The 24619-nt window shown below is 36.8% G+C and overlaps 1 protein-coding gene across 1 annotated transcript; it reads right to left on the bottom strand.

Moving 5' to 3' along the window:
* Positions 1 to 22471: 22471 nt before the first annotated feature.
* On the bottom strand, positions 22472 to 23061 carry LOC146734670 (uncharacterized). Its single transcript, XM_085507737.1, has 2 exons — positions 23021 to 23061; positions 22472 to 22890 (listed from the first exon to the last, which is right to left on the bottom strand). The coding sequence occupies exons 1-2, from the start codon at positions 23025 to 23027 to the stop codon at positions 22562 to 22564; spliced, it is 336 nt and encodes a 111-aa protein (XP_085363863.1). The 5' UTR covers positions 23028 to 23061; the 3' UTR covers positions 22472 to 22561.
* Positions 23062 to 24619: the final 1558 nt, after the last annotated feature.

Here is a 24619-nt window from a genome sequence, read left to right as displayed (position 1 = left end):
CAATAAGTCTATTGAGGGTTTTATTATTTTTCAGAAATGTATTAAACTGGCAATGTATGCAGATGACATTACATGTTTTATCAAACCAACATCAATTAAAATTTTGTTTCAAATAACTAATAATTTTAAATGTTGTTCAGGTTTGAGGTTAAACCAAGATAAAACAGAATTATTGTTGCTGGGTTATGGGCACAAGCCATAGAAAAAACCTGAATTTGTTTTAAACTGGTCTAATGGTATAAAAATACTGGGCATTTATGTAACCTATGATGAAAACAAGTTCATTGAAGAAAATTTCAAAAATAAATTAACTAAACTGAAACAAATATGTAATCTGTGGTCTCAAAGATCACTCTCAATTATTGGTAAGATTCAAATTTTGAAAACATTCGGCCTTTCACAGTTTCTTTTTATAGCAACAATGATTCATACACCAAAACTAGTTATCAAAGAGATAAAACAGATTATATTTAAGTTTATTTGGAAATGGAGAGACAAAGTTAAAAGGAATACATTGATCTCCAGTATTGAAAATGGGGGTCTTAATATGATTGAAGTTGACTCTTTCATAAAGGCACAAAAAATAAAATGGGTTACAAAATTTATTTCTGGTGGTCTTGCTGGATGGCAAACTATTATGAATAGGGTTTTAAAGGGTTTTGGGAATAATATTATTTTTTTTATGTAACATTGAGATTAAGGAGTTGATAAACAAGGTCCCACTTTTCTATTATGATATTTTACAAGATTGGTCAAAAATTACCCATATAATTCCTGAAACGGTACAGCAAATTGATAGCCAGATACTTTGGAATAATACATTTTTAAAGATTGCTAACCACTCAGTGTATGTTCGGGGATTGGCAAACAAAAATATTAATAGGATTGGGGATTTAAGTGACACCAATGGAAACTTTTACAATTGGGGTTTTTGGAATACTAAAGGTATTTCTCAAGTAGAATTTTTCCAAATTCAGGGCATAATAGATGCTATTCCAAGGGAATGGAAAAGTATAATTCATAGAAACAGACATACAAAGGTTGATTATGGTGAAAAGATTTATTGCAAATATTCCTATATAGATATTAATTCAACTACAAGTAAACAAATTTATAAATTGTTATGCAGAAATATTGTTGAAACTCCAACCATTGTCAGCCGATTTCAAGAACTGTATGGTGTATCCTCGGAAATGAGTAATGTGATATTTTCACTTCCTTTTCAGACAACTATAGCTTCAGCCATAAGAGCTTTTCAGTTTCAAATTTTACATAGATACCTACCTGTTAATGCATGTTCAAAAATTATGGAACGCATTGTAGGCAGGGTGTAGTATTATTCAACAAATAGAGTGTAATAAAGTAAATATAATTTTAGATATCTTAAATGATGACAATCTAATTTTGAACCATTTTATTTTACAGTTCAAAAAGTATATTTATAGCTGTAGAAGAAATGCTACAATCCCTTCTGCAATTGCGTTTAAATCACTAGTCCGTGAAAATAGAAAAATAGAGTTGGAAATAGCCCTATATAAAGGAAAGGAACAATATCGCTATCGTAAATGGGAGCTCTTAAATAATTGGTTGGCTTAATACAAGTAAATTAATCTTGCTTTTGTTTTTGTCTCACCATCGTATACCAAACAGCGTTTGTCATGTACTTTTTTTTTCCAGGGGGGATTTTGTCATCTGCTCTGTATCTTTTTCTTTATTTCGGAATAAAAAAAAATGTTATTAACACACACACACAAAAAATGATGGCCGAAAGGCGATCTAACGTGGATGATTACATCCCTGCTCGGCCACGCGACAGAAATCAAAGTCGATTCAATAAACCCAAATTGCAGGAATCCCCCTCCTCCGACACTCCTCGAGGGTTTATGACTCGGCCAATAATTTTTGGCAGTGATGCGGGTGAGGGGCAAACGTTGTAAACGAAATATGTTGTACATACGATGATTGGAAATATGGCATGGTCACGTGACAATACCTAAAGAGTGAATCCTGAGTAAGACTGGGTAAGCCGTAAGCATACGTGAGTCATGTTTGCTTGTCAGGGTCTGTAAGGGAATTCTAAAGTGTGCAGTGTTTTACGACCCATGTAATTAGACAACATTCTAGGCGAATGTAGTCAACGATGCGTCAAAGTAGACGAATGTACAATCGCAACGCACTCAACCATTCACGACTTCTGCGAATTTATTCCAATCACATTTCCGGAATCCGCTCAATTTTGATGGAAGACAAACATGATTGTTTAAGCAAATTTGCCCAGACCAACTGAGTACACCGGTAAACAAACCACGGTAATGACATCGGAGTATAGTGCTCATTACATCGGAAATAACAAGATGTCTTGCCTGCATATTTTTATTTTTCCTGAATGTTTCAGTATTTCCCCCTTACAACACCTACAATGCATTTTTTTCGCTCGGTGCATATTGCATTTTTTATATCAATCTTTCAGCCACCCCTATGATTTTAAATGGTCGACTCCTACTTATTATTCTATAGTTCAAGTTGGCGCCAAGGAGATTTCTGTAACCGTCAACCGTGCTTCAAGTGGCATTGCGAACGAGAAAACTAATTATTCACTACGGTCCGTCCCTGTATAAGTATCGAGTACAATTCACACGTAGTACACCCTGATAGCTGTGACCTCGTTGACATTCACAGTATATATTGGATAGACAGCCGAGGGTCACTGAGTATGACAAAACACGTAGACAGAGAGCTCTTTAGTAAACCAGTAAGATGAAGACTTGCCAACCTCTTGCGGCAGTTTTGTAATGCGATATACAGCGTGGGCGGGGATGTTTTTTTTAAGAACTCCGGTAATAGATCGTGAATAGGTCGGGTTGATTATATTGTTAAAATTTTACATATAATAATGAGAACAACCTCACTACAATGCGTAACACTTATTTCTACGCATAATTATTATTGTTGCCGGAGAGTGGGGAGTAATTTAACAGTGAAAGGAGTATAACTTTGTGTCCTGTGTATTAAAATAGGGTGTTAACCCGGCAATCCGAGGCCCATGCATGAACGCACATTTTCAATTCTCTGCAATGCTTTTCTCTCCTGAATCTATGCTAGCGAATGGTCTCTCTATCCCTTTCTCTCTGAGAATTGTCAACGTTTTGGTTGTCTCCATAGCAAGTCAGTTATCTACAAGAATTATCCCTTGTTCGTATGAAATACCATATTTCGTATTACTTGCTATGCCTTTCAGTAAACACGTCGCATGTTCTCGATCCGTGTTATTGGATGTCCCCGATGTTTTAATGTCGTCTCTTTTTATATAAAATTCCCTTATCTTCGCAGAAATAGAACAAAGCCTCGCGACAGGCGTGATGTATACATGGTGCAATATATATTACAGATATGAACCGCATTGTTCGGAATTTATCGTTTTGAATTTACGGCTACTGACTGCGTAAATTACCCATGGCCCCACGTGGTACGCCACATCATAAAATATTTTAATTAATTGTCTATGCCTGCATGCAATGTAATGCGATATCCCATAATATTAAATATATTTTAATTACATGTAATCTCTGGGGGGAAATGGTTATCATGTTCGTGTTGCAGTGCTCCTTAATTTATGTCTTAATCACCCGACAATGAAACAGCGCCCGCTAGGGACATCCGGTTACGATACATTAAAAGCACGTGGTGAAATTCCGCATCATAAAAAACATGCATAAAAATAAAAATAAATATTTTTACCCGAAATGTTCTTTGGTGAAAGGAACACCACGAAAATAAATTACACTATACATTATTAAAGGTGAATGTATTTCGAGGCGCGCTAAACTTGCCCAGCCGTGACAATTTTATAATTTCCCCCCTCAAATCTTGGTCGAACACAGACGATTCTAAAAACTCATTCTTTAAAGAATTATCAGGTAAAACAGTAAAATTGCCAATATAACCGCGCATATTTGGCATAGTTTTCCGCTAAACGTCGGATCTCACCTGGTAGATACTCTAGATAAGCAATCGATCTGTAACCTGGAGTGAGTGTCACCTTCAGCGAATCTATTTTCAACTTCGAATATTCGAAATAAATACATAGACATAGAAAGCTTTATGCGGTGCTTGTTATACCCAACGTACCCTCGGTGTTACTGTACAAATTTACCACGTTCATTAGCCCAATTTCCCCCTTATAATGGCAATTGTTGATGTCAAGTACAAATAAGAAAAAACATATACATAATATTTTCTGCAGTAGACATCGTGTGTGTTAGCAACCGAAACTGAAGACATTCGGCAATTATATACACAATTGACTAACTTCACTTAGATGGGATACCCACCTGTGACTTTCCCATACTTTATTACGAAGCGTGTGGTATAACGAGACAAGCATTCCATCTATTCTTTAAAACTGTAAATATTTTAATGTAAGTTGTTGCTACTACAGCACGATGTGGTTGTTATTTTATGCTATTATGTGTTAATTATATTAGGCAATGAGTGCAATTCGATAAATTTGTACATTTCCTAAAAGTTTTACAGTCTTACTTCTCAGATTTTTTCATATTACGTATTTATATAAGAGGGCAATGTTAGTAACAGTGACACTGCTTTATGGATAAGATGTGTGGCATATACTTAAAGGGCGGAGATCGTCGCGCAGTTCAAATGCACTCAATGTAATATACACGCGTTGCATACGTCGCCATGTCGAACAGGATGTGGAGCGACGACCACTGCCCTTTAAATGCGAACGTTAAATTTCAGTTTTACGTCAGGGAAACCTCTTGTTATTAATCAGTCGTTGTTTGATGTCGGATGACATTATTAAAAGGATGCACCCATGCTTCTTATTCCCATCATCAATTTACAACTCCAGCATTTCTAAAACTTTGAGATATTTTAACGAGAACCACATTATTCAGCTTGTGTAGCCTTATTTTTGTCTATAAACCGTTTAACAATGGAGACCCATGTTTGATATTCACGTCTTGAATGTACTTAATACCCGTTTCATGTTGTACGTTTCACGTGACTGAGTCTTGAATACCACACAAAACATGCCTACAAGCAATGTACGCCTACCGAATGATAACTTAAAACTTCAGTCGGTTATAATCGTGCAGAGCAGACGACGATGTCTGATATCGATATTGAAATCCGTCGGTATCGGTAATGAATCATTTTATTTTATGTCGGTTTTAGTATTAAATACCTATTACCTCACAATTTATTTCTGTTTTTATAGCCTCTTAATTTGTTTTTTCGGAAATAATGGAATAGGACGTCATGGGACGAATAATCCCGCCAGTACTATTATGTAAAATGGGCATTTTAAACTCATTCTGGAGCAGAGCTTACTAGCACTGGTCATCATTATTACATATTTTACTGCCACAATTTTAGAAAATCTGATTAGAAATTAGTAAGATATTGTATTTTTTTTTATAAGTGAAACTATCACACAAACTGCACATTCACGTGCGGTGATACTTTTTTTACAAATATGTTAAAAAAAACAATTTCAGGGAGCTGCTAAAACAAATTGTTCGATACAGGAACATGTTTATACGAAGCGGGAGGTTGTCACCTGCGCACGCGCTGGAGTCCCAAGCGACGATAACAACACACGCTAAAAACCGCAAAGGTTCATGGGTAGACGTTTGTTTGTAAACAATGACACGCTATGACCATCTGACGCATGCGCAGGTGACGACTCCCCATTCTAAAAGAGAGTGCAATAAGACCAATCAGAGAGCAGCTTCTTTGTTGACAGTTTTTTGTTTCGACGTATCAAATTCTTCGGTGTGTGTGCTTCGCCTTTCATCTGAATCAACTGCGTAATTCAAGGAATCAATCAGAGAACAGTAGAACATGCTCATGCGCAGTTCTTACGACAGTGTACCTTACATGCAATACATATATTACTATTTGGTGAAATTAAGAGATGGTCCACTTAGTGTGAACGAGCTAGAAAACAAACATCCAGCCTGTGAGTAGGTAAAAATAACAATATAAAAATTAACCTAAGGTCCCATAAGAAAAAAAAATAATGACCCGACCCTTAAAAACATGGATAACGCTCTTCAGATGATATGTTCACTCAAGGTTACTCAAAGAACGCTGAATGTGATCACGTGACACAGTACTTCCTATATCGACAACCGGCACATATGTTCTCACAAACTATAAGGTCACTCACAGTCGGCAACAAAACCGAATCCTTTTATTTCAACGATGTTGAATGGCCAATCTTCGCCATGTTGGTGTAATGCGAGATTTTTGTCCGAAATTTATAAAGACGTCACCCGCGCATGCGCTTAACACATAGCGATTACGTCATTTACTTTACTTGATGCATGTTCAGCCGTTAAACAACATCTCAATGAGCTCTGTCAAAATTACTGAATTCAAGACGAGCACTAATTTATAAAGCCACTCACTGCGTTGAATGCAAATACAATAGTGTTTTAGATACACTCTTTTTAAGGCAGATAATCATCCCTGATTAAGGACAGGCTTCTACGAAAGCTGCAGGTAATATCTTCGGTCTATGTCAATCGTCTAATTCAAAATAGCCGACAGAAAGATGGCAAATCGCATAATCTTCGTTTCCATGGAAATAATCCAAGAAATCTCATTTTTTTTCTTGGCCTACGTATTAAATGTCAAATATTTTTAAAAAGTAGTAAAGAATCCACTCTTAGCTTATCTGCGATTGCAAGAAGGAGTGGGGGTCAGAGTGGCAAAAAGAAGAAGAAATCAAAGATGGATAATGATATTACATTTCCGAATTTACGTGTATGACATATCGTTAACGGTTATCCGAACTTCACTGTCATCCAATCAGGCGTGGATATACAGTCAGGAACGCTATGGATGTTCCGGATCCTCTCCTATCAGCCAATATACATACATCACATTGCATGGGCGCCAAGGGTGAAATCAACCATATATCTCAGCCCACCGAGTCTGCATACTACATATTGCAGAGGCGCCAGGTGGTCTGGACACCACGTATCATCACATCGTGTGTGCATACATCATTAATATAGTGTGACTATAATGACTAATATGACTAATAAATACATGACTAATATTGAAAAGTGTAAATAATAAAAAAAATAATTTAAATAGTTTGTTAATATTGATAATAAATATCATTGAGAAACCCGAAACTTTATTTGTATCTTTTCTAATTAAGATTTGTTCAATAACAATTGTATTTATTAATTTCATTTTGTTTTGATTCATGATTCTCAAAACAATACATTACAATAGGCAAACTGCACTTTTGAATAAATGAGCAGCATTTGGGTAGGGAGCTGTATATTTATGTAAATTAAGTTTTTGGTTGACTAGAGCTAATGCACAAGTTGCTTTCATTACTGTCCATAGCTAACCGTGAAATTCCGACTGTTTTGAAATATGAATGAAAGGTATCTATCTAATCTGCTGATTTCTCAGGTAAAAGTCATTGTCATTTATTCCCACCTAATTGTAATCATTTACCTTCCACTTTTCACAATAATCATTTATTTTGCTTAGACTATTTTAGTGCTCTAAATTGAATCTGATAAAACTGCTAAGAACAGAATAAACACTATTGTCCAAACTGACAGAATCGGAAATGAGCAAAACTATTTGAAAGTTCATTAAATAACAGTGGGCTCAAATTACAATCTTGTTTCATCCCGCTGTTGGTATAAGCTTGCTTAGCTGTGATAGCGTATATTATATATAGATTGTATTAGACGCGATACCTTATTTGAAATTGCATTGAGAAATTTTGAATTTCTATTAAAAAAAGCAATCTCTCTGCATTTAATTATATTCGTATTGTCATTGGATTTATGTAGTGGTACCAGGTAACTAGTATTCAACTCAGCAGGGCAGCGTCCACTCAAAATGAAAATAGTTTTTGTATGCATGATGACAATGTTGGTGTAGGAACACGTGATCATCTGATTAATTATTGGATCTTTAAAGCACAAATAATTTATTTTTGATTAAAAGCAAGATCTACCCTGCAATTAACATCACTATCATGTATCGAGTTATTTACATCTGATAAAACAACGGATTGTTGTTAACTGAACTGCTGAGTTATCGGTCAAAAATATTAGACGAAATTGGTGCTTTTTTGAACGAATTCGTAAATTCTTTTTCTTCAAATGATAAATAGTTTATTACCTGTCATATGACAGTGACGTCAATGGTTGCCGCACTTGTCATCCCCTTCAGTGTGAACACATCACATTGCATGGCAGGGGTGACAAGGGTGGCCTGGGCCGAACTCGTCCCATTCAGTGTGAACACATCGCATTGCATGGCAGGGGCGACAATGGTTGCCTCACTTGTCAGACCATTGAGTGTGTACACATCGCATTGCATGACGGGCGCCAAGGGTGGCCAGGGACGCACTCATCATATTCAATGTGAACACATCACATTGCATGGCAGGGGTGCCAAGGGTGGCCTGGGCCGCACTCATCCCATTCAGTGTGAACATATCAAATTGCATGGCAGGGGTGCCAAGGGTGGCCTGGGCCGAACTCATCCCATTCAGTGTGAACACATCACATTGCATGACGGGCGCCAAGGGTGGCCTGGGCCGCACTCATCCCATTCAGTGTGAACTCATCACATTGCATGACGGGCGCCAAGGGTGGCCTGGGCCGCACTCATCCCATTCAGTGTGAACATATCAAATTGCATGGCAGGGGCGCCAAAAGTGGCCTGGGTCGAACTCATCCCATTCAGTGTGAACACATCCCATTGCATGACGGGCGCCAAGGGCGGCCGGGGACGCACTCATCATATTCAATGTGAACACATCACATTGCATGGCAGGGGTGCCAAGGGTGGCCTGGGCCGAACTCATCCCATTCAGTGTGAACACATCACATTGCATGACGGGCGCCAAGGGTGGCCTGGGCCGCACTCATCCCATTCAGTGTGAACATATCAAATTACATGGCAGGGGCGCCAAGGGTGGCCTGGGTCGAACTCATCCCATTCAGTGTGAACACATCACATTGCATGACGGGCGCCAAAGGTGGCCTGGGCCGCACTCATCCCATTCAGTGTGAACTCATCAAATTGCATGGCAGGGGCGCCAAGAGTGGCCTGGGTCGAACTCATCCCATTCAGTGTGAATACATCAAAATACAGAATCGAGGGTGGTCCCTCCGGTAATGCCAATGTATGTTTCAAATTGAATCATTGAAGGGTGATGTGAAGCAGGATAAGTTGTACAAATGTCAGAGAAATCTGTGTAGCACATGAATGAGATGTCAGTCAAGCATGTGTGCATAAATATAGTACACCCGTCAGATGTGAATTATTCCAGTAGAGTTAATTTAAAGTATTCCAATAGTACCTTAAGTGTTAATATAAGGAATGGCCAATGTTCATTCAGTTACATTATAAAAACAAATAGTGTTAACACATTTAATTTGGTGGCATTAATGCTCGTCATTACTTCACACTCTGTTCTGAGAGAACTGATGGAACGAATGGAAAATGTGTGCTCACTAGAGTAAAGTTAACTCTCCCTCTGCAAACCATTCTACGCGTCTGTGGCTTTGACAATTTCCACCAGTTTCATTACTCAACATTTTCAACTCACCAATTATCTCTAATTCCAATTATGCGTGGGAACCGGGGGACATCACGTGACATATCTAAGATTGATGATGTAATTACCACTCATGCGCATTGTGAACGAGTTGACAGGGGCATAGAAACGGTTAAACTAATATGCGTTAATACACAGATCAGTGTCGTATTAGTTAACAAGAGATATTCAATTATCCGTTTTTAAATAATTAAATCTTGCCACTGAAATAAAATTTAAACATTCACGTAACGGTAGTTATCAATGGATCTAACCCGTCCTCTCCAATTAATTGTACGATCATCACCAGTTGAGATTACGTCACCAACAGTGAAGATTACGCACATACTGACATCATCTAGGGCATATCTTTTTCAAAGTTGAGTCAAAGCATATATGCAAGACAGTATTTGATACGTCGAAACAAGCTGCTCTCTGATTGGTCTCTGTCGGTTTGGTGTTCGGTGCGTAGCCAATCACACTCTCATGTAGCTTGGCATTGACGATTTCGTGGTGTTTCAAATAATGAATCTATCTGAAGTACGAACGTACAATTTATGTTCGATGGACTCAACTAGTTACCACGTAAGGTGAACAAAAGGGTGGATGTGATGAAGTAGTCAGACAGTCCTATCACATGACCACGAAACCAACTGTCACGTGGCATCATTTGAGTACTAGTATATCCTATACTTTTATGCTGGTGACTATGGTTACATATTCAAACACTGTTTTTTGACAACTATCTGAGATGCCAAGCTTTGAAATATTTATTTGTTTGCCAATATGTATCAACTAAACCGGAAGTCATGTCTGTCGAGATATCACAAAGCGTATTCAAGTCGGGTAATCGCGGAATACGTCTGCACACTTCAGGTTTGGTGTTAATTACACATGATACATTAATTCATTAATTGCGTTTCTCATTCATAAGTAAATAGACGGGAATTAATTTATTAGTATTCACATATTATAGTATTCAATGTATACTACTGGGTCCATGCTTTTCTGTTCTTATAACATTCGCTAACGATAACTACTTAATGTAATTAAATGTCCAGCAAATACCGTGTTTAGTGTTTTTTTGTTTTCACGCTTACATCGTTTTTTTTAATTTGATAATGGTACCTTGGCATGGTTGACTGGCTGCAATAAAAGTGCATGATGATGACATCACAGTGATGATGATGACATCACAGTGATGATGATGACATCACAATTTGATGACCGAAGCTGCCTGTCCATTGCAGCCGCATCACCGGAAACAAAGCTGTTACAAAAATAGAATTGTCGGAAATTTAAACATCAAGATTAAGTATAAGTTTGGGTGAGTATTGTATATCAGAAAATGCAAGCACAATCAATCCGTATTGCGCGATTACCCAGTATGCTTTGCGATATCTCGACAGACATGGCTTTCGGTTTGGTTGATGTTCTTGAATAATTACTGGCCTCTCAAATTATAATCTTTGAACATTTTACTGCTTATTGAGTTATTGAATAAAATTGTCAATAGTCTAACGAAAAAAACCACACACTTTTAAAGAGATAACGTCACAGTGCCGAGAGATCGTATTACGGGATTCAGAAGGCACGTCTTGGTCATATCCTATCAGGTGAATGTTCAAATAGGAATTATATTAGATCAGTGAATAATTTTTGCAAATGTTTTTATTTTATTTTTAATTTCGTGAGCGAGAGAAATCTTGAGGTATCAGCGCGTGTATGTGGGGTGCAGACACCGTCGTTTATATCGCCACAGCAAAACAGTTGCACGGGAGCTTTCGCAAATTAAACGAGAACAAAGCCATCGACAAAAAGTTTGATTGGTTCTAATTAATAAACTAGGCATCGAACTAACTAATCCCCGAGGCTCGTAAAATCTCCCATATCAAAATTTGACTCAGACATTTGATTACTTTCGTCATGTTCCGTGTAACGCTCGTAGTATGACACGAAGACATTTGGTTTTTATCTGCGGTTACTAGGTGGAGGTCGCTTTCATCGGAAAATATTCCGGCGTGTACCAAAAAGTACTAAACCTGAATTTAAACCTATGAATGGCGGCGACATAAAAGCATTTCAAGGCGAGATTTGCAAGTTAATAGGCGTCCACGATAAAGCAGGAATACAGGTATATAAAATTGAATGCAAGATATAAAGTAGGCTTTTCCGATTAATTTCAGAAATAATAGACGTGACATCTGTGCCTGGTGTATTGACGCATGCCCATAGTGTCTGTTCAAATGGTTAGTGTTATTTTGCTGAATTTATACAGAATTTATTCCTGTTGATGTTTTGCAAGTTTTCCACGTATCTCCCCCATCGTCTGAATATTGTAACCGACCGCCAAAACTAATACTGAAATGTATTATCAGATACACTCACTGTTTCCCACTTCGGCGCTTTTCAAACGCATTAAAAGAGTAAAACGTGTATTTATTGTCGATGTGTACTTTGTCGATGTTACCTTGCAGTTTACGAGAGTGAGTATGGCGCCACAATCCATCACTGATTGCATTGGATACCCAGCAAGTACGCCGAATACGAGATTGAAATCACGCTGCGCATTGTAACTACGCAACACGTCACGTATACAGAGCCCAAATAAGGAGAAATTATTGCCTTATTTAGATATATTATGAGTAGACGTTTTGCACGGGCGGGTGCCAAAACTACTTTCCACAGTAACGTTTGTTTTCGACCATAACTGTTTAAATTCACATACACATGTTAATTCATCGAGATTTGTAAATTATTTGTGTGTGGAGTGCTGACGATACAGGCATTTATCTATAACGCACTTTCAAAGCGTTAAGCCGTTTAAGTATTTTTCGCGTGTATCATTCTGCCGAGGGCGATCCGTATATTCTGTTAAGAAATCTACACGTAACTAAACCGTCGATGACGTATGTTAGACAAAATTCGGTAATTGTTGTCTTTAGTAACTATTCAAACCAACTAGACATTTCGCGCAATAGCCCTCTATGGTTAGGATAGAGCAATGTTTTATCGGAAAGAAGAACTCTATTTTCAACATATTTTAAAGAGCGGTGGTCGTCGCGCAGCGCGTGTTCGAATTTCATGTAAACAAACAATGTATTTTACATGCGTTGTGTATGTCGCGATGAGTCCCATATCGAACACGACGCGGCGCGACGACCACCGCTCTTTAATTTTTCTTATGGAGTGACGGGTCTTACAGGAATTATTAATATTTACAGACATTACGCATCAATTGACAGAAAAACCAACTGGAAATATTAATTTTTGACATTGCATAGTTTCCATGACAACCAGTTATATAATCCCGGAAATAATTCTAATTTTTCGTTTTCAGCCTTCTGTGATCCTGAAGACTGAAGACAATATTAATGTCGGTTTCATTCTGCACATGTCTCTTTGTCAATCCACTATTTTACGGTGCCCTAGGTCTTTGCCGATGCATCAATATTTTAGGAGAACATTAATGTCTGGGCACAGGAAATAAAAATGCATATGACAAATGAAAATCAATCTTGCTATGATGCAACCTTAGTCGCCATCTCGCCCGCGGTATTTCTGAATTGATACGGTATCCATGGATACGCGAAATTGGGGTGATTTGTTTTCAGCGACGCCAAGCTGTCAAGTTATCACACGTGACAATTGTAGTTGCTATTGGGCCTATGGGTGCAAGCGCTAGAGTTACATATGAAAGAGAAACGTTTTTAGTGTACCTAGGGTTTTTACCGCCGTGCATTTATTGCAGTTTTATACTCAACCATACGATTCAAGGACACCCTGTCCGCTTGATACGAGGGCGCACGACCTTAATGGAAAGTGTACTGGCATACGAGAAATTAATATTGAAATAGAACAATAATAATAATACTAAAATAAAATATTACATATATTAAAGGCAGAACATGCATCAGGTCGAAAATGCTTCGTAATATCTGCACGCTGAAAATTGTAAAGAAGCATAAAAAATTAACACAAGATTACCGTCACCTTAACAGGTTTTTACGTCCCGGGAAATACGCAAGGGAAGCATAAATCAAATCGACGGTGTTGGCTAGCAAACAATTGTCGACATCAAGTATCACAAGACTGGTTTTCAAACGGAATAACGACGTCAAAATATACTATTTATAGAAAGAAAGTGAAAAAGATACAATTTCAGCCAGAGAAGGTGTTTAGGAAATTTTATTTTATGAAGTGGCATTCACGCTTATTTTCCCTCGGATATTGGAATAAGCTAAAATGTTGATCGTAAAATCGTCTTCTCTGCTTAATTTAGTGACAATAACGGTTTTCAGAGTGTTCGCCAATTGTTCATTTAAATGGACGGACGTATATGCAGTCGCGTTGAAACTTAATGTATCTTCGCTTGACGACCTCGAAGTTTACTGTATTATACAGTTTAATGGATGTGTTTGTAACACTCGGTCCACTACACTTGATTACAATTCGAGACTACTTAATACACCCAATATGTGTGTATATATGTATATATAGTGTGTAGATGTACAGAGCGCCGAGCATGAAATGGACAGTGGCGAGTAAACAACCCTTACCTGACAGTACAAGAATATTCAGTACTACGCACACAATTTGACTAATTAGATTTCTCCAGCGATGTAACGTCATCCTGGATAGTTGTGCTATTACGATGGTCACCTGCTCGCCATGCTGCCCGTGTGCTCCGCCGACCGCTATATTATCAGGTGTGCCTCAGTCGTATTATGATAAACTGCGCAAACTCTGTCGGGGTGACTCCTTATGCATTTCGTTCTTATCGCCAAATCGTAAAATTAGGACTCCTTAGCGATGCTAAAATTGTTGACAATTAACCAGAATGCCCATAAATCAAGTGTCCAGTCGTGACAGTATGCGTGCAATAAAAAATACATTCTATTATATTATTTTGTTCGCTCCGCATAGCCGGGTTACAGAATGAAGCCATACTTTATGTTAGTTTAAATTCCACGTAAAAAAACGAAAAAAACGCAGACAGTGTATTTTTTTTTATAAAACCAATATAATAACCATTGATGCCTGACTGCTGCAAGACAACTCATTATTTATGCCATTCATTCAGTTGTTGTATCCATTTCATTTATTTGCATAACAATAAGATGGCAGATGGTCAAAACACGGTACTTTATCAACTGATATCCCATGTTCAAGGGATAGTAGCCACATATCGATTTAGTTCCCGTTTTTAACTCCAATTTTTTCATAAATAGGCTGTTCATATCGATGGCCTTATATTTGTAACGTCTATACACACATGAGCGCAGCAGTAAAACCAATTTTATGAGGAAGTCAATTTTACTGCTTTCGATTCTTTATTATTTGGCTTATTGGACACACCTACCATTGACCCCGAATGTTTGAGTGTAGGATATCGGTACGACCCAGTCAACACTCGTGAATTATTTCCTTAGTAGTAAACCATCGTCGTGCATATTTATATGCAAGAAAATATAGAAACGTTTTTTTATGTTAAAAACACCATTATCACTTCGTATATGATTTAAAGTTAATTATATTAGTGATAAACTACCGTAAAACTGTGGTTCAAAGAAAATATTATTTTTTACCTTAAAAATTATGTGCTGAAATATACATTAGGTTTACTAAAAATTGCGCTTTGAATTTGAAGCTTTATGGTTCATGCATAAGCCATACAGATCAAAATAATAGGATGTACATGACCAAGGTTTGGTCCATAAGCTTTTGTTTGTTTGTTTGTTCGTACACACGCACCCCTTGATGACGTCAATGAACGTGATAAGTATAAATGTTCAACTTGACACAGTAGCAGCGCCATCCACGTCGTAATTTAGTTAAATTTAATTTTGTGTTCGTTTTTAATTCTACAAGGCGCTATATCCGATTGTCAGAGTAAAGCGAATTCAGCAGCACACACAGGATTCTTCTAGAAACAGCTTGACAAAGTCGCGTCATTAACGCCCGCTACGACGATTACCAAACAGGATGAAGACGCCCTAACACGTAATTGTGACAATGCTAATGGCTAAGCTGCGTTAGATTACCCATATATTTTAATTACATTTCTTGTAATATTTTGAGACATACTAAAAACAGAAATACATCACGATATGCACTGTTTAAGAAAATGATAAAAATTGAAATCATAAACATAACAATTATTTATTTATTTACAAACCCAACATTCGAGACTTCTGCTTTAGCTGTGCCAGAATGCTGATTTGCATATATAATAAACCGGGAGAGTCGTCACCTGGAATTGAGTCCCAATCAACGATAACAACACACTCTAAAAACGCAAAGGCTCATGGGCACCATTTTTTTGTAAACAATGGCACGCTATGACCATCTAACGCATGCGCAGGTGCGACTCCCGCTTTAGTCATTATTATGTTATCCCGTACTAAAACTACTTGCAATGTTTCATGTCCAGTGTTATTGATACGCTGATTATAAATCATGCATCTCATGAATAATTCATAACTCTTTGCAAATTAATCATCATATGAGCATCATTTATTTAATAATAGAACATAAAAATGGAAGACTAATGAAGTAATAATAATCTAAACAATGTCATATTATAATCGCTGAATACATAACTGAATACATTGATGGTACACGGTGTATGATTAATTCTCTGTTTTTAAAATTTGGTCATACTATAAATCAGCAAATTTACTGTAATACTAGTATTTGAACGTGGTTAGGTAGGTAGGTTGACACTTACTGAGCTTGCCAGATATATTTGCAAATCCGTTTGCTACTAGTACTATTGGTCGTCGCGCCGCGTCGTAAGTACGAGTACAAGTATACAACGCGTCTAAAAACATTGTTTTTTTTTTAAATATTTTTGTATTACTTTAAAAAAATACATTTACAAAAAAAAAAAGAAAGAAAAAAACTACAAAAAATGAAAAGTGGATGGCTTGAAAGAAGTGGAAGTGGGGGAACATTATTGATAAGGTGACAAATCTGGCTAATAAGTGAATTACTTATAATTAAAATTATTCAATTTTTCAGTAAATTTAGACATTGAACCATTATTGATAGCTATTTGTCGCTCTACAATACGAGTGTTTAACATTATACTCTCCACGACTTCCACCTTTGGGACAGAACCTCTTTTCGATTCAGAATAGAGGTGCTGTTTACAAATTAAAATAAAAAGGTTGAGAAGATTACAATAAAAACTGCCGTATATTCCAAAACAAATATACCTGTCTGACAATAAAATATCAATGTTTGTCCATTTTTTCCAGAGTTGCTGACATTTTCTCCAAAATCTCCTAGTAATAGTACATGTAATTAAAAGATGCTCAAGAGTTTCAATATCAGCGTTACAAAAAGTGCACAATGTACTATCAACTAATTTCCATAAACACAAAGTGTTATTTGTGTAAATTGCCCTATGTAAAAATTTATAATGAAATGCCTGCAGCCTGGAATCAAATGTACAGAGAAATGGTAGTTTAAAAATGGGTTTCCAATCTTCGTCCGGAATTTGAATTTCAAGCCGTTTTTCCCATTTATTTTGACAGCCCAAAGGAGGTACGTTTTTCCTAACCAAATCCAAATAAATTTTTGTGTGAGGTTTTGGTTTGTCTCTAACATTAAGGACAAAATAATTGTCAATTGAATTTAATTTCTTAGGATTCTCCTGCAACTCCTTTTTCCATGACCTGGGAATAGCTTTTAACACAGATAGAAATTAAAAAAAAATTAACATTGCAGTCGTATTTACACTTTTAAATTTTCATAACTTAAAAAACGGCCATCATCTCCTAGTAAATTATTTACATACAAAACATTCTTTTCTTGCCACAACCTCCTGTTGATATAATCATCTTTTATAGCAATATTTGAATTATGCCACAAAACCTGACTTTGATAATTCAATTTTTGATGATTTATACAAGAATGCCAAATGTCCATTAATTCCGACCAAAAGGTATTTTAATTGAAGTAATATACTTTTTAATATAATTTGCATCTGCTTCCCAAATCTTAGAATGTCCAATTTTCCTAAAAATATTAAAATACAGTATTTTCCACGGGTGAGCACTTTTTTCTTGGGACTTTTTAATCCAAGTCAATTTTAACGTCTTGGAAAATAGTGTTAAATTAGGTAAATTTAAACCACCATGTTCAACACCGCGACTAAGAGTAGCCCTGGATATTTTAGCTCGCCCACCACTCCAAATAAATCGATTAATGATTGCATTAAGACGATTCATAAGTACGCTAGGAGGGGATGGCAAGGAGGAAAATAAATGGATTAGTTGTGACATTGCAAGATTTTTAACAATTGTAACTTTACCCAAAAGCGACAGTGGTCTACAGCCCCATGAAGCAAACAAGGAAGAAATGTTTTCTCAATTTATCTTCATAATTTAAAACCACCATGTTTTCTAAATTTAAGTCGAAGATCAGTCCCAATAATTCAAAATTATTTTCTAACCATATTAAATTAAATGTGGGGCATATTCTATCACTGCATCCCCTTTTTGACCCAAACCAAACAGCCTTTGTCTTGCCTACATTCAAATTCAAACCTGAAACGAAAGCGAAATTCTTAAGTACCTGGAAGACAGCAAGTAGAGAGGATTCTGAACCATCTAATGTTAAAAATGTGTCATCTGCATACTTACTTAATAATAATGTGTTATTATCAATCTTTATTCCTTTAATATCACGATTGTTTTTCAAAGCCTGGGCCAGAAATTCGACTGCAATAATAAAAATGTATGGAGACATGGGGTCTCCTTGCCTAACACCCCGGGATACTTTAAACATTTCACTTGCATGTCCGTTATTTATAACACATGAGACAGAATCCTTGTAAAGACATTTAACCCAAAAAACATTGTTTGTTTATGCACAGTTATTGCGTAAATTTTCAAAGCCAACATGGGTGCGTTCAATAACAAAATCAGCATATTCTTGACTAAAACTTATATATACGAAATAATATTATTTTATAAAAAAAACAAGACACTTCGCGATGAGCGTCTTTTGCGGTCCGTAATATTTACGAACATTTTTGTTCACTATTGGCGATCCGTTCTAGGATTGACCTTAAAATCAATTTTGTGTTTCTGAGTGTGTGGTTTCCGGTGTTTTCACGTATTAATTCTTCTGTGATTGTTTTGGCTTGGCCTATTTCCCTCAAACTTGACAGGCAGGTCACACCATCACCCTAGTTATTAGGTAAAATCTGAAGAAAAAAATTGGCCTATCGTTGCCACAGTAACAGCCAAAAAACTGGATAGCTTCGTGCTAAATGAATCTCCTACAAATTTAGGATAAAACTCTTCAGACATAGCTCATTCTACTCAGCTTGAGTGTGGGAACTAAGTTACTATTTGAATTTTTGATATCTGTTTTCATTACCGACAAATTTGACTCTTCTGTGATTTTTTTGGCTGGGCCGTTTGGTTCAAACTTGGCGGGCAAATCACACCTTCACTCTAGTTAGGTTGTAAAATCTGAAAACAAATTCTCGCTCACCGCTGCCATAGCAACAGCCAAAAACTGATTTTTGAATACTTTCGCCCCAAATTTATTACCTCCTACCAGTCTTTATATTATTATAAATAGCAGTGTTTATATGATCATGTTTTTTTTTTTTTTTATTTTGGCTACGTTGCGCACTGGTAAGAGATCACCGGTGCCAACATTGTTACACTCTATCAACGTAATCCCAACGCAACTTTGAACTATGAATGAACTGTAAATGCTGCCTTCAATCATGGAGCTTTTTGCCTCCATGTTTCAATCTTGAAAATACTATCGCAAAAACGGTTGGAAATAATAAATTTAACAGCAGAATACGTCCTAGCAATAAAATAAAGTGACTTCTAAGGACTGAACGTTTTTTTTGCGAATCTTGTATACGGGGCCCGGTTTTAGTTATAAACCGACGTTAGCTGCACGTCATGTCCTACCATGGCAACATCCGAAAACATGATACTAGTACTTGTTTTTTAGCGGAGCGGATGCCAACCAGCCTACCGGCTTGTTTTATAAACTGGCTTGGTAATTACCACCACCAATGGTAGACCATGTCACAGCATTTCAAGTACTTTTCCAACAAATCCAAAATCACTTGATAATTTTGTTTACTTTACATTTGTACTATGATTACATTTTAAAAGTACACCCAAAATAAGGGAATTTAGTATATAGCCTTGACAAAAACAGCATAATTTTCTTGTCTTAATATTGCATTTTTTTTCTATCTGTGTAACTTCATGTGGATATCCTGATGAGATTTAAAGTTCAGTTCACAACTAACGGTTTTGCAATATTAGAGGCTGTGAACTTGTCCATGGAGGCTGCAAATTATTAAATATTGTATTCACTGACATTTATTTTGTATTTACATTTGCAATGAGTTCCACAGTATCTTTTTCTTACTGGTGTGGCTACAGTGACTGTGTAGTGTTTTTGTGTTGTCGATTGTTGTCAGTTGTTTGTTTTGTGTTCTTGGAATTTTGTACAAAAATCAACAGCGGTTAGATAGGTATGTTATTTCCATTATGCAGTATATTGTAGACAGTACTTGTATACTTTGTTATCCAGCATAAATATCAGATTGTTCGAAAGCATGAAATTTCGTTCATTAATGTTGTAAGCCCGGGTTGTAAGATGACGCTTTCTCCGGGGCCTTCAGAGTCCCACTGGCATGTTGATTATGTTCCGGCCCGTTTACTTACTTGTTGTCAGTGTCTGAGTGGTATATACAAAATACGACCAAGTGAACGTCAGAATATCAAAAAAAACAGAAACCTAAAAATCAGTTGTCCATGCCAAGAGAGCCGCAGAACCAAAACAATCTGTCAGCCGTCGCCGTCCACAGCAGCGATATGATTTTACACATCGAAATTGAGAATCGCAGGTGTAGACAATATGCATAGAAATGAACACTTAATCCATCTATCCCGGCCAGCAATCGAATCTTTAATCTTCGTGAGTGATGTAACTGGCATTTCCACATATTTGCTTCTATTCCCACTATCCTAAAACGTCCAAGTGAATGTTGCCAAATTCGCGAGTGTTGCGTATTTTCGCACAGTGGCGTAAACATTGCTACAATCAAAGACGCGCTGAACCACAGGGAGCCCAGGAACTATAATCAACTGTAGTACGCGGTGTTTATGAGCGGGGGGGGGGGGGGGGTTATCGGCTGGTATCGAGTGTAAGAAATAGACAAGGGATGAAGGCTCCAGCCAGCTCACATTTTTTAAACTCGAAAAAACAGACGAAAAAAATGAAAAATAAAATCTAAAAAAAATACCAGGTTGAAGAATATTAGTTGCTCCTTCAAATTTTGCCAAAGCCTTGCCTACATTTTACCGATATCTGCAGAATAAATCAAGAAAACTACACAAATTGACTCCATTTAGGAATTCCTAACGGTTTGCCCGAACGCACGGCAAAGTTTGGAGGCGTGGCCTGTAGCATTTGGCAACAACCAATCACAAGACTGGTTACGAACCAGTTGAGCAAGGCTAACCGAGTAACTAGTCTTGTGATTGGTTGTTGACAAAATGCTGAACAGGCCACGCCTTCAACTGTGCCGCGCGTTCGGGCAAACCGTTAGGAATTCCTAAATGGAGTAAATTTGTGTAGTTTTCTTGATTTATTCTGCAGATGTCGGTAAAATGTAGACAAGGCTTTGGCGAAATTTGAAGGAGCAACTAATAATCTTCAACCTGGTATTTTTTTTAGATTTTATTTTTCATTCTTTTCGTCTGTAATTTCGAGTTTAAAAAATGTGAGCTGGCTGGAGCCTTCATCCCTTGTCTATTTCTTACATTAGATACCAGCCGATAAACCCCCCCCCCCCCGCTCATAGAGACTGCGTATTACAGTTGATTATAGTTCCTGGGCTCCCTGTGCTAGTACCATTGTCAAATTCTGGGGAGTAGATGACTATTTATATGGGAGACGTTACAATAAGGAAATATTAAAATTGTTCGATTTGCATATCAAAATCCTTTATTGGAACAGAGCATGTTCTATATTCACCAAAAAACAAAGTTGGTATGTTTCTAGATACACAACAGACTCGAAACAATAGAAACCGTCCGATCCGAGCGACCTGCGTTCTTGAAAATCGAGTTTTATCGCCCTTGCGTTTCCGAGCAAAAAAACGATGAGGCCAAAAACGACCGATTTTCGCCCAATCTTCTATGAATTTTTCATAATTTAGCTAATTCAGTCCAGCGATTAGATCACAGGGAGCCCAGGAACTATAATCTCCATAGAGCCACGTTATAATTTTTTTTAAGATAGGCTCAAAGAATTTTTTTGTGGGCCTGATTATTTTTTTAGATAAGCTTAATAAATATTTTTTTTCAACTCAAATGTACTGAATATGAATTATTACTAGCCATCTAGTATCCATGAAGAAAGAGCATTTCAATATCCTAAAATAAAAATATAGTAATTTAAAAAATGCAATTACCATGTGCAATAATTAAGTTTTTCCGTTTCAGGTTTTACCAGACCCAGCAGTGTATAACAAATTGTTGTTGCAAAGGCCTTACACCACAAGATGGTTTGGCATGCTTTTTTTAATATGTGGGTAGACAGAAAAACCACAGATGACATAATTAATGTATTTATGGATTTTCGGCCCAGTGACAGAGATATAGATGAACTGTTCAGAACATGCATTTTTAACTTTGCAGTGTTGGCAAGAACCCGAAGGGACATCATGGACTACCAGTCTGAAACAGTTGAAGCAGCAAGCACAAGTGAACTAAGTATTGAGGAAGAGCAGGCACTCAGATATTTTGCTGATTACATTCCCTACAACTTAAAGAAAATGGCAATGAAAGCACAAAAGCAAAATTAATTAAAATTTGTATTTATTTATAACTTATTTACATCTAACAATAAATACAAAAAACAGCAATATATTAGTATATCTTGTTTTTTTTACTATTTTACATTGTTTTCAAAAACAGAAATACTAATACTTCTGTTTGGGAAGAGAAGAGAAGGAGTATCATCTACTATATGCTGTAAGGGCCTTCTCTTGTGTCTCCCTGTATTGCCTGTGATGCACTGCATGTGATAAGATTTTTGAAGTCTGATGACATTCTCTTGATACCCAAAAGCCATAACTGTTGGGTGGTTATTTGCTCCTCCTCCTCTGTGCCGATGCTTACTGAAGTGGGCTTGTAGTGGGTCTTGACAGAACCTCTCACTCAATATAAAATCCACTCCATGGTTTAGTAGGTATTTAGATACTTCTACAAAAGAATGCACTGGGAAAAACAAAACAAAAATAACTCGTAAGATAAATTTTAAATTACTAGCATATTACCAATTTCTGGAAAACTTTACAGTGAATAACAATTTCACATAAAATAAAAATAAGTGCGACACTCAACTCACCAGTCATTTTCAATTCATCAACCGTTTGTTTACTAAGACACATAGCATTTTCAGCACTTTGAGAATATAATAACTTCCACATTTAATTCTTACCTGTTGCATTGTAGCATCATTAGCAATGGTAACATGCGATTGTGAAAAGTCATCACATTCACTGGACTTTTTTTTTCAAATTGCTTGTAGTAACTCTTGGGCCTCCGAAAACTTCTTCTTACGAGGCATGGTTGTTAAGAGCTTGTATGGCTTCAACAGCTGCACGTTCTCGTCTGACAATATAAAAATAAAATAAAAATGTAAACAAAGATATTTCGCCGAATATAACGAAACAGCAGATACCCAAATATACCTTAACCCCACAACTCATTTGTTAATCTTCATAACAACCAGTATTGGGTATTATTATCTACACCGGATTTGTATTATTCTCAAAAAAGGAACCGAAACGAGAAACTCTCGTTGATGTATTTACGCACAGTTCGGTATCTAAAATGGCGTCGAGTTGAACCACGAGTTTCGAAAAACACACACAGAAAATCTATTTTTCGGGACACAAAAAAATTGTTGGCAGCACAGAACATCTTTTACCGTCAATGGCACCTTCAACAGCACATAAAATAGTGAATTTAGTGATCATAACGTAAGAATATATGATTTAAAAAACACGACCCATTATCGCAACAATCGACTATTCTCAGGATGTTTGGTCGTATGTGAATAACCAAGATCACACAGTTTTCAAGAATTCGACAAAAAATAATACGATATAAACACTCCCACTCGAAGCAAATACACTTCCACCCGCCAAAACGATGCGAGTTGAAAATTCTGCTAGCATATCAAGCGAGAAAAGGGAACCGAAAAACTACCGACATGTTTTGAGCGATGAACTTTTTGACAAAATGGAGGTCAGAAAATCGAGGTCAAATTTTCAAGATCGAAAAAACTACGAAATATTCGAAATGAAAGAATGGATAATAACTCACCTGTTAAGTAATGGTATTTCGCTTCGGTAATAACAAAAAGTTGTTAAATATATGAAATTTTACAGCTAAGAGCAAGGAATAAAATACGGAGCCCTCGATCATACGTTGTCCAAAATGGAAAGCGACGCTATACTGTCACGTGACTATGCGACGCCAACAACCGCTACACGCACTCACTGGATGTTTATTGCTAATCCCCCCTAAGACAATAGGCGTTTCGAGACCGGTGATAGAGGGACTGTGTGTTAACCTTTAATTTCCATTTCTGGCAGTAATTTTGAATGGCATCAATGCCCTTCTGTAGACCATCATGACTCGTAGATATTAACAGAAGATCATCTGCATATAAAATACAGTTAAATTTCACACCATTCAGGTCCACTGGGTCAAAATTGTTAACTACATCACAAATACCATTGACATAAATATTAAACAACTGGGGACTTAAGTTGCAGCCTTGCTTCACACCTCTATTAGAATCAAAGTATGGTGTAATTCCCCTATTCATTTTAATGCTATAGTGTGTATTTTTATAGATTGACTTAATCGAATTATAGAAGTTCCCCCCAATGCCTAAATGCAGAAGTTTATATAGTAAGCCCTCACGCCAAACCGA

The sequence above is a fragment of the Saccoglossus kowalevskii genome, chromosome 14 (genome assembly GCF_978046115.1).
Source record: "Saccoglossus kowalevskii chromosome 14, keSacKowa6.1, whole genome shotgun sequence".
NCBI classification, from domain to species: domain Eukaryota; kingdom Metazoa; phylum Hemichordata; class Enteropneusta; family Harrimaniidae; genus Saccoglossus; species Saccoglossus kowalevskii.
This window is presented reverse-complemented; position numbering and strand designations above follow the sequence as displayed.